This window comes from Bufo bufo, chromosome 6, assembly GCF_905171765.1.
Source record: "Bufo bufo chromosome 6, aBufBuf1.1, whole genome shotgun sequence".
Taxonomy (NCBI): domain Eukaryota; kingdom Metazoa; phylum Chordata; class Amphibia; order Anura; family Bufonidae; genus Bufo; species Bufo bufo.
The window spans coordinates 294,651,683-294,663,846 of record NC_053394.1 but is presented as its reverse complement, the minus strand read 5'-3'; the positions used below and the strand labels follow the sequence as shown (position 1 = coordinate 294,663,846).

The 12,164-nt window shown below is 42.3% G+C and overlaps 1 protein-coding gene across 1 annotated transcript in view; it reads right to left on the bottom strand.

The window, feature by feature from the left end:
* LOC121005663 (trafficking kinesin-binding protein 1-like) overlaps positions 1-12,164 on the bottom strand; it is a 70,109-nt gene that overhangs the window by 19,229 nt on the left and 38,716 nt on the right. Inside the window, exon 4 of the mRNA XM_040438438.1 lies at positions 3,088-3,164. Within this exon, the coding sequence (XP_040294372.1) occupies positions 3,088-3,164 (77 nt within the window). The remainder of the gene's footprint in view (positions 1-3,087; positions 3,165-12,164) is intronic.

The following is a 12,164-nucleotide window of genomic DNA, read 5'->3' as shown; positions in this document are numbered from 1 at the left end:
TTCAAGAGGTAGTCCCCTGAAATGGTTTTCACTTCACAGGTGTGCCCTGTCAGGTTTAATAAGTGGGATTTCTTGCCTTATAAATGGGGTTGGGACCATCAGTGGGGTTGAGGAGAAGTCAGCTGGATACACAGCTGATAGTCCTACTGAATAGACTGTTAGAATTTGTATTATGGCAAGAAAAAAGCAGCTAAGTAAAGAAAAACGAGTGGCCATCATTACTTTAAGAAATGAAGGTCAGTCAGTCAGCCGAAAAATTGGGAAAACTTTGAAAGTAAGGGCTATTTGACCATGAAGGAGAGTGATGGGGTGCTGCGCCAGATGACCTGGCCTCCACAGTCACCGGACCTGAACCCAATCGAGATGGTTTGGGGTGAGCTGGACCACAGAGTGAAGGCAAAAGGGCCAACAAGTGCTAAGAATCTCTGGGAACTCCTTCAAGACTGTTGGAAGACCATTTCAGGGGACTACCTCTTGAAGCTCATCAAGAGAATGCCAAGAGTGTGCAAAGCAGTAATCAAAGCAAAAGGTGGCTACTTTGAAGAACCTAGAATATGACATATTTTCAGTTGTTTCCCACTTGTTTGTTATGTATATAATTCCACATGTGTTAATTCATAGTTTTGATGCCTTCATAGTCATGAAAATAAAGAAAACTCTTTGAATGAGAAGGTGCGTCCAAACTTTTGGTCTGTACTGTAATATATATATATATATATATATACACATACATATACATATACATACATACACACATACATATACATATATACAGGGTGGGCCATTTATATGGATACACCTTAATAAAATGGGAATGGTTGGTGATATTAACTTCCTGTTTGTGGCACATTAGTATATGTGAGGGGGGAAACTTTTCAAGATGGGTGGTGACCATGGCGGCCAACTTTTGTTTTTTCAATAGGAAGAGGGTCATGCGACACATCAAACTTATTGGGAATTTCACATGAAAAACAATGGTGTGCTTGGTTTTTAACGTAACTTTATTCTTTCATGAGTTATTTACAAGTTTACAGCCATTGACATGTCGCTGAGGTTAACACATGAGGAGCGGATAGAAATTGTATTGATGTCTGGTGAACGCAGTAACCGGGTCATTGCAGCAGATTTCAATGCAAGACACCCTACGAGACCATCCATCTCCCATGCTACAGTTAGCAAACTGCTTGCTAAGTTTCGTGAAACTGGTTCAGTGTTGGATTTGCCAAAATGTGGACGCATTTGAAGAAAATCTGGACGCTCTAATGAAGAAACATCAGTGGCTGCCCTAGCTTCATTCAGCAAGAGCCCACAGCGTAGCACTCGCCGCATGTCACTGGAGAGTGGCATTAGTCGAACATCCCTTCGGCGGATATTAGCTACTCACAAATGGCACCCTTACAAACTCCAGCTACTGCAGCATCTCAACGAGGATGACCCAGATCGGCGCACTGAATTTGCAGAATGGGTAAAACAAAAATTGGAACAGGACCCTCAGTTTACGCAGAAAATTTTGTTCAGTGATGAGGCAAACTTTTATGTGAATGGTGAAGTTAACAAACAAAACCACCGTTATTGGTCTGACACTAACCCACATTGAAAGAATAAAGTTACGTTAAAACCAAGCACACCATTGTTTTTCTTGTGAAATTCCCAATAAGTTTGATGTGTCACATGACCCTCTTCCTATTGAAAAAACAAAAGTTGGATTCAAAATGGCCGACTTCAAAATGTCCGTCATGGTCACCACCCATCTTGAAAAGTTTCCTCCCCTCACATATACTAATGTGCCACAAACAGGAAGCTAATATGACCAACCATTCCCATTTTATTAAGGTGTATCCATATAAATGGCCCACCCTGTATATATTATATATATATATATATATATATATATATATATATATATATATATATATATATACACACACACACACACACACACACGATATCTGACATTGTAATACTGCCTGTGATGATAATGAGATGACTGCTAAAAAGAGATCCGAACAGACCAAGAGGTGGCACCTATTATTAGGCCTAATGGCCAGTGTGAACAGTGCAGGTTTTAGGATTTTTAAAAATATATACTTTAAAATATAAATTAAAAATAACTTTAAAAAAAATGTTTATTCTATAAACTTGAAATAGATCATTTTCGGTTTTAGTAAGTTTTTATTAGTTTTATGGGAAAAATCAAACTTTGCATATTAGATGTATGGTTATCATCTAACACAGATGGAGTGTTGGAGTGTTCCCCAATACAAAGGAATATTAACTGTCTTCTATAGAGATCCTAGTAGCATTCTACTAATTCTAGCATTGTCTGATGACCAATTCCCTGTAGGGTGTTTTCAGGTGCAGTGGTGCTAGTGCAGTGCAACCAGGAACCTTGTGGCAAAAAATGCATGGGTTTTACCACTAATTGCCATGGATACAACCACAGAAATTAGCAATAAAAACACGTTTTTGCTGTGCAGTTGTGTACAGACTTTTACAACTTTCATTCAGTTCTACACTAGCTGTACAAACCCATAGGCAGAGAGCTCCCCCTAATGGTAGATGCATGCAGCCAGAATGTCAACATGCAACTGAGTGAAAGGACACAGAAGATCTGAAGATTTATGAAATACCCAACCACTATATATTATAGTGGACAATAAAGGGTTTATCCACGATATTAATACTGATTAGCCATCTTCAGATCAGCAGGAGTCAGACAACCCCCAGCTCTGGAAGTCGGTGCCAGAACTACACAACTCTCTCCATTGTGTAGTGGATGGAGTTTGTAACTTGTGAAGGCTTTGTTGCAACTGGAGTCCATTCTGAGTTTTGCTATAGGGACCCATAATTTTGGTGTATACCCTTACTACTGTTGTACTTCCTTTAGTACCCAACCAAGTATTATAGAATGGATTGATAATCTGGAAAATGACAAGACCTGTGAATACCACATAAAGCTGAATGTAATAATTGCTACACAGGGTTGTAATTAGGATAAAATCTGGATTTCAGTGGTCGTTCTGTAATCCGGGTCATGACCGTTTAATGACGGCCTACTGCATTATCGCCTCTACGTTACATCCTTACCTCCTCAAGCAGACTGGTCACAGCATCTATGTCCCGATAGGTCTTGGTCACTCTGCCCACACGCTCAGAACACAAGACTGCAAAACAGTAATAGGAAAACAGCATATAACACAAAATGAAATTCCAAGTCCAGGTAATAAAATGTCCATTACAATGACTTAAAATAATGCTAAGGGCCCAATGTAACCCACGATTCATGTGACCCTATAGATTTACAAAATGTTTAATAACACACTATCATTGGAAGTACTAGAAGTATAGACCAATTCAAAACTTATTTAGTTCATTGCCCTCCCCCATGTTACTCGAAAATTCCATTCCCGAGTAAAGTTGAATGTTCACTGGGCATGACCATAACCTTGGAGAGGGGGCATCTTGTCATTTGGTGTAGACACTAATTGGTAGTAATTGGGTCCTGCTGGTAGTAAACAGTAGCTGCATTTCAGATCAAGGGAGTTGTAGGGTCAGCATTTCTATAACCCTTTAAAAACCAAGTTGTTGTTGTGTTTTACATATAGACTTTTGCTTTTGGGGCTAGAAGAGTGTTTATTGCTGCCAGCGCTCATGCAATCGCCAGAAGCTGTGACTCTACAACTCCCAGCATGCCTGTAAGATGCTGGGAGATGTAGTCACAACAGCTGGAAGGCTTCAGAATTCGGAGCACTGATTTATACTATAACCCACAGATTAAGTGCTGCCCGGGGCCACACAATCGGTCGCCAGACCTGCATGCTATTGTTCAGATCTCAATAGGAAGAAAGCGCCATGATTATGAGGCTTTAGTTATAAGGGATAATTGCTGTTGTTTAGATCATCTCAAAAAGTGTGAGGAGAAAGAGTCCTTCATGATGTGTTATTAAGAAGCTGTAAGAGAGGTCACAGAGGAGAAGACTTCCCACACACGACTGTTGCTCATCAGTGACAACATATTTCCATGTGGCAAGTAGTGTTCCCTTCCATTGTCCACCATGTAACCATATATAGTGGCATCTTAGGTGTTGCCCATGGTCTGACTCAGAGCCAATAGTGTTCTTGCACCATATACATCTTTAGAATTAACAATATTGGATCATACATCATATGCATGATCATTGTTAAGTCTACGACCAGCCATGAAATTAATCTGTACCTTTTAACACTAGATCATATTTAGGTTCAACCTTTTGTGACAATTCAATTCTGAATGTCCCTTTTATGGGGATTAATTCTTTGTTTTCTGACACACAGCTCCAAATCCCCCGTCTTGACGCAGAGTTAAATGATAACATTCCAGCTACTTACAGACATCACTAGAGGGAGCTTATGAGCATACTACATACTGTTTTAATATTGCGCGCCTAAGCTCCCTCTAGTGGTGACTGCAGGAATTCTGAACTTGATCTTATAATTGTCTAGGCAGAAGATTTGATGTTCTGTATCAGAAAAACAGAGCTTTGACTACTCTATACATATTAAGACATGAATCATGGTTATAGACCATAGAGTTATCCTGGATCAGAGAAAAAGGCAGAACCCAAGGTGACTTCAGACGTGCAAATTCAAGCTAGCTAAAAATATTGCCAAAAGCAGATGTGTGTGACTTTTTATGATTTGTGTCAAGTAATCGAGGACCTAATAATTCACTAGTAGTTTGACAATGGGACTACAGTGTGCTTGTCGTAAACATTTTTCTTAATAAATCATATGCAATTTGACTGCGTTGGAAACAAATCTGTCACTTCACATCTTTTGGAACCACATTTCCAACCTCATCTTTGCAAAATTGATCTTGTGGTCCCCCAAGCCCTGGGCGAAAGGTGCACAAACACAGTTCTATTCAAAGCCAAAACACACCAGGAGGCCCCAGTGACCTGCAATAAATCATCTGCATTGGAAAAAGAAGACATCCCTGGCCACCCATACACCAGGAATGGCTAGATAGTGCTATCGGAGGTGTTTAGACCACCAGCAGACATAGAAAGTAACCAGCTGCCCTTATAGTGACACTATCTAAGGAAAACAACAATAATGTCCAGGGTCTCTAAACTCTGGAAGACCTCTGAACTATCAAGGAATTACTCCGAGAGCTTGCAATCAGAGTGCAAAACATTAATTACAGACAATGGAAACTGCCAACCTAATTTACCCAAACTGAAGAAAATTAATATTGAATGGCTTCTCTCTTTCAAATCCTCACCTGTACTTGAGTGCTAAACCTTACCTTCCAGGTCTTCTGCCATGTAGTCCACTTCAATTTCGTAAATAAGATTCCCATTGCATTCATTCTCGTTTGCAAGGTGGCAAGAGTGTTCCCATAACTCCATGGCTGCTAGAAGGCAAGTGGTGGAAAGTTCTAGCCCCCTTCTAGTAAGTGTCACTCAGTGGGGGACATGAACCCCCACAGGAACTTTGCTGGGGATTTTGGAGAACAGGCAGCTCCCAGCACAGTGCCTGGTCATATCCTGATGTCCCCAGTCTGCAGGCATCAGTGGAGGTGGCAATCAGCGGTCCTCTGTTATGCACTATGTCCAGCGTGTGAAGTTGTGCAGCTTGCTCTGGTCTACTCATTTATAACCCTGCCTCTGGGTATATACACCTGACTGGGACGCCCTACGCCCATGACAAGAGGGTGGGACAGGATGGCAAAACAAAACCCTATCCACGCCGCATTAAAATACACAGCTCCCTTCAGATGGTAATAAGTAAGGGATCCTCCTCTTTCATTTTGATGGTAAAAAAACATCTCAGTGGCATTCTGCATTGTATGGGTTTAAACAATCTAAAGACATCCCCTTTTCAGCTATGAGACATGGTATGTTCCAAGCCCTGACAATCCGACACTCCACCTGCTCTCATCTCTAAGCTATAAACATAGGAATAAACTACAATAACAAAGTGTACAGAAACACGTCCACAAAGTGTCACCTGTAGAAATACACGAGGCAAGAGAAAAACTGCAGCAAAAAGACAAAACTACTAACTTCTAGAAACCAAACAATCTAAAAATAATAATAAAAGCAACATTAGTAATAGGAAAATGAGCGCACACTCATACACTTGGCAACCAAATTGACATGTGCAGAAAATATTTATTAAATCCCCATAAAATACAAGTAATAAAATTTATAAGAACAATGTAGCAATAATATACAACATTACAGTCACATATATTGTGGTAGATAAGATCGATACTATATTCGATAAAAATATATTCTATAAATTGAGTGGTAGAAAATTCAATGTTGAAATATTCGATAGAATATTCGATACCACTCAATAGTGTCGATAAATTCAATAATATATATCACACCAAAAAACTTCAAGTATATGCTGTTATAAAGCAACATTGTTTCCACAGACCAGGGATCCTCAACCTGTGGTTCTCAAGCTGCTGCAAAAGTACAACTCCCAACATGCCCTAGCAGCTGTGATGCTTAGAGTTGTAGTTTAGCCACAATTCTAGAGCCACAGGTTAAGGTCCCTTTACATGGGACCATTAGGACACTTTCACACGTGACAGATTTTGTTGCAGAAAGACTGACTGAAAATCAGTTCTATTCATCTGAATTGGGTTGTTGTGGTAGGAAGCACCATTCAGATGAATGGAACCGATCGTCAGTCGGGGAAATTTCTGCAATCCCTCATCCATCGGGTGAAATCATAGTTTATGCTGACATGTAAATCATTGTTTCGGAGCTGCATACTATAGACACTGGTCAGAAACAATGACTGTATAAATGCAGCTCTGACCTCGTCTGACGAGCAGGCAGTTATTGGGAATGAATGGTTTCTTCCTGATAATTGCCATCTCAGTCTACATGGCTAAAGGCACCGTTAGGATTACTGACACAAACAAATAGCTGTGTTGCAGAAGCTGCCACACATAGGTGCTGGTATCTCTTCAAGCTCCATGATAGCACATTAGGGGATTGTCCAAGTACAATTCAAAAAATGCTTATTTTTACATATGGAACATCAAATCCAGATAAAATATATGAAAGAAGGAAGTATGGGGAAAAAATTGACATGTCTGGTGCTGCAGATCGCGCAAGGAATAAAGGATTGGACATGTTATAATGCAGCATGAATGAACCTTCTTTCCCGGTGTATCAGGCTACTTCCTTACACTTTAGACTGAGAACGGGTTATGCATGTGTATGGCCAGGCATAGAATCTTTTCAGGGCCCTATAGGGGGTCCAGAAATAGGCCCCAGTGCCTGCAGGGCCTGTGCCGCATAAGAAGAGTTAAGTGCCCTTGGGGGTCTGTTACAGATGATAGCTGGTAGCTCCAGCCTCACCACCCATGATGTAGAAGAAGCTGAAGCACATCCCATAAATGTTCCACCTGATGAGACGGCAAACTACTACAAAATTATGGCAAAATACTGTGGTTTTATGAAATACCAGCAAAACTGTGACTGTGAAATTTTGGCAAGAAACCAGAATTTAACTGTATCATGTGAATATACCTTTACATGCAGTTCTCAAACTGTTCAGGAGTTTATGGCTGTACAGGAGCCAAGTGGATTGATCAGAAAGAATCCTGATGATCCCAATAGGTGTCTATGATCGAAGACATGTAAACTCCGTCCCCACTAGCAATTATGATATTGGCAATACCAGATCCAAGGAGCTCTGTGCCCTGCTGTATAGTGGCCTCAGGAGACACCGTATTGTCATTCTAAAGTCACATTCAAGCATGCTGGGTGTTGTAGTTTGATAGTAGCTGGGGAACCCCGTTGGCAACCTCTGATATAGGGTTAATGGACATGGTAAAGTCACACGCACAGCAGTACAGGGAGTCTGCTGTATGGGGGATAAAGTGATGCAGACCCATCATCGGTTGTTTCCTGCAAGGTTTAAGAAGCCTCCTCAAGTGTCGCCTCAAGCTCTATGTATGAATATGACACTTAACACTTATACATAGTAACATAGTATATAAGGCCAAAAAAAGAGACATTTGTCCATCCAGTTCGGCCTGTTATCCTGCAAGTTGATCCAGAGGAAGGCAAAAAAAAAACAACCTATGAGGTAGAAGCAAATATTCCCCACTTAAGGGGGAAAAAATTCATTCCCGACTCCAATAAGGCAATCAGAATAACTCCCTGGATCAACGACCCCTATCTAGTAGCTATAGCCTGTAATATTATTACGCTCCAGAAATACATCCAGGACCCTCGTGAACTCACCACCTCCTCAGGCAGAGAGTTCCATAGTATCACTGCTCTTACCATAAAGAATCCTCTTCTATGTTTGTGTACAAACCTTCTTTCCTCCAGACGCAGAGGATGTCCCCTCGTCACAGTCACGGGGATAAATAGATGATGGGAGAGATCTCTGTACTGACCCCTGATATATTTATACATAGTAATTAAATCTCCCCTCACTCTTCTTTTTTCTAAAGTGAATAACCCTAATTTTGATAATCTTTCAGGGTACTGTAGTTCCCTCATTCTAGTTATTACTTTAGTTGCCCTTCTCTGAACCCTCTCCAGCTCTGCTATGTCTGCCTTGTCCACAGGAGACCAGAACTGTACACAGTACTCCATGTGTGGTCTGACCAGTGATTTGTAAAGTGGTAGGACTATGTTCTCATCACGGGCATCTACAGTATGCCCCTTTTGATGCAACCCATTATCTTATTGGCCTTGTCAGCAGCTGCCTGACAATGGTTTTTACAGCTTAGTTTGCTGTTCACTAAAATTCCTAGGTCCTTTTCCATGTCAGTGTTACCCAGTGTTTTACCATTTAGTATGTACGGGTGACTTGCATTATTCCTACCCATGTGCATAACCTTGCATTTGTCAGTGTTAAACCTCATCTGCCACTTATCTGCCCAAGCCTCCAATCTATCCAGATCCCTCTGTAGTAGTATACTGTCCTCTTCCGTGTCAATTACTTTACACAGTTTAGTGTCATCTGCAAAAATTGATATTTTACTATGCAAGCCTTCTACAAGATCATTAATAAATATATTTTGAAGAGGATAGGGCCCAATACTGACCCCTGAGGTACTCCCTAGTGCAAGTGACCCAATCTGAGTGTGTACCATTAATAACCACCCTCTGTTTTCTATTACTGAGCCAGTTACTTACCCACATACAGACATTTTATCCCAGTCCGAGCATTCTCATTTTATATACTAACCTTTTATGTGGTACAGTGTCAAATGCTTTGGAGAAGTCCAGATATACGACATCCATTGATTCGCTGCTGTCAAGTCTAGAACTTACCTCCTCATAGAAACTGATTAAATTAGTCTGACATGACCGATCCCTCGTGAAGCCATGCTGATATGGTGTTATTTGCTTATTTCCGTTGAGGTGCTCCAAGATAGCATCTCTTAGAAAACCTTCAAACAGTTTACCCACGACGGATGTTAAACTTACCGGCCTATAGTTTCCAGGCTCTGTTTTTGGACCCTTTTTGAATATTGGCACCACATTTGCTATGCGCCAATCCTGTTGGACATTTCCTGTCAGTATAGAGTCCGCAAATATCAGAAATAAGGGTCTGGCTATGACATTACTTAATCCTCTTAGGATACGGGGGTGTATGCCACCCGGTCCTGGCGATTTGTCTATTTTAATCTTTTTAAGACGCCGCTGTACTTCGTCCTGGGTCAGACAGGGCACTTCATCTGACAGTTTATTTTCTTCAGTGAATACAGTGGAGAAAAAAATATTTAACAGCTTTGCTTTCTCCTCGTCGCTCTCTGCGACTCCCCCCTCATTACTCTTTAAAGGGCCGACACCTTCAGATTTATACTTTTTACCATTTATATAATTGAAGAACATTTTAGGGTTAGTTTTGCTCTCTTTGGCAAATAATCTCTCGGTCTCTAGTTTGGCCGCTTTTATTTGTTTTTTACATATTAAATTTTTTTTCTTATAGTTTTTCAGTGCTTCCTCACTACCCTCCTGTTTTAGTGATTTAAATGCTTTCTTTTTGTAATTTATTGCTTTTTTTACAGTTCTATTTATCCACATTGGTTTCTTCTTGTTCCTTAACCTTTTATTCCCATAAAGGTATGTACCTCTCACAATTACCGTATTTTTCGCCCTATAAGACACACCGGCCTATAAGACGCACCTAGGTTTTTGAGGACGAAAATAGGAAAAAAAATATTTTTAACCAAAAGGTGTGCTTTTGGTGGGTTTTGAATTAATGGTGGTCTGTGCATGACACTATTATGGGGGATCTGTGGATGAAGTACTGTCATGTGGGGGATCTGTGGATGGCACTGTTATGGGGGACCTGTGGATGGCACTGTTATGGGGATCTGTGGATGGCGCTGTTATGGGGGATCTGTGGATGGTACTGCTATGGGGTGGGAGATCTGTGGATGGCATTGTTATGGGGTGGGGGATCTGTGGATGGCATTGTTATGGGGTGGGGGATCTGTGGATGGCATTGTTATGGGGTGGGGGATCTGTGGATGGCATTGTTATGGGGTGGGGGATCTGTGGATGGCATTGAATGAGGTGGGGGATCTGTGGATGGCATTGTTATGGGGTGGGGGGATCTGTGGATGGCATTGTTATGGGGTGGGGGATCTGTGGATGGCATTGAATGGGGTGGGGGATCTGTGCATGGCATTGTTATGGAGTGGGGGATCTGTGGATGGAACTGTAATGGGGGGATCTGTGGATGACACTGCTATATGTCATCCACAGATCCCCCTCATAACAGTGTACCCCAAAATACACGGCCCTCTGCTCACCGAATTATTTATAAACATGAATCCTCATCCTGTAACTAACGCTGCGCTCTCCCATGTTCCCATGTTCCCACGTCCCCTGTATCCCCACAGCACTTACGAACAAGCTTCCATAGCAGGCAGAGCGGACGGCAGCAGTAACGTCACTCACTGACGTCGCGCGCCTGCTCCGCCTGCTTCATTCATAAAGTGGGCGGAGCAGGCGCTCAACGTCAGTGAGTGACGTTACTGCTGCCGTCCGCTCTGCCTGCTATGGGAGCTTTTATCCACATTGGTTTCTTCTTGTTCCTTAACCTTTTATTCCCATAAAGGTATGTACCTCTCACAATTACCGTATTTTTCGCCCTATAAGACACACCGGCCTATAAGACGCACCTAGGTTTTTGAGGACGAAAATAGGAAAAAAAATATTTTTAACCAAAAGGTGTGCTTTTGGTGGGTTTTGAATTAATGGTGGTCTGTGCATGACACTATTATGGGGGATCTGTGGATGAAGTACTGTCATGTGGGGGATCTGTGGATGGCACTGTTATGGGGGACCTGTGGATGGCACTGTTATGGGGATCTGTGGATGGCGCTGTTATGGGGGATCTGTGGATGGTACTGCTATGGGGTGGGAGATCTGTGGATGGCATTGTTATGGGGTGGGGGATCTGTGGATGGCATTGTTATGGGGTGGGGGGATCTGTGGATGGCATTGTTATGGGGTGGGGGATCTGTGGATGGCATTGAATGAGGTGGGGGATCTGTGGATGGCATTGTTATGGGGTGGGGGGATCTGTGGATGGCATTGTTATGGGGTGGGGGGATCTGTGGATGGCATTGTTATGGGGTGGGGGATCTGTGGATGGCATTGAATGGGGTGGGGGATCTGTGCATGGCATTGTTATGGAGTGGGGGATCTGTGGATGGAACTGTAATGGGGGGGATCTGTGGATGACACTGCTATATGTCATCCACAGATCCCCCTCATAACAGTGTACCCCAAAATACACCGGCCCTCTGCTCACCGAATTATTTATAAACATGAATCCTCATCCTGTAACTAACGCTGCGCTCTCCCATGTTCCCATGTTCCCACGTCCCCTGTATCCCCACAGCACTTACGAACTAGCTTCCATAGCAGGCAGAGCGGACGGCAGCAGTAACGTCACTCACTGACGTCGCGCGCCTGCTCCGCCTGCTTCATTCATAAAGTGGGCGGAGCAGGCGCTCAACGTCAGTGAGTGACGTTACTGCTGCCGTCCGCTCTGCCTGCTATGGGAGCTTGTTCGTAAGTGCTGTGGGGATACAGGGGACATGGGAACATGGGAGAGCGCAGCATTAGTTACAGGATGAGGATTCATGTTTATAAATACTTCTTTGGTGAGTGGCGGGG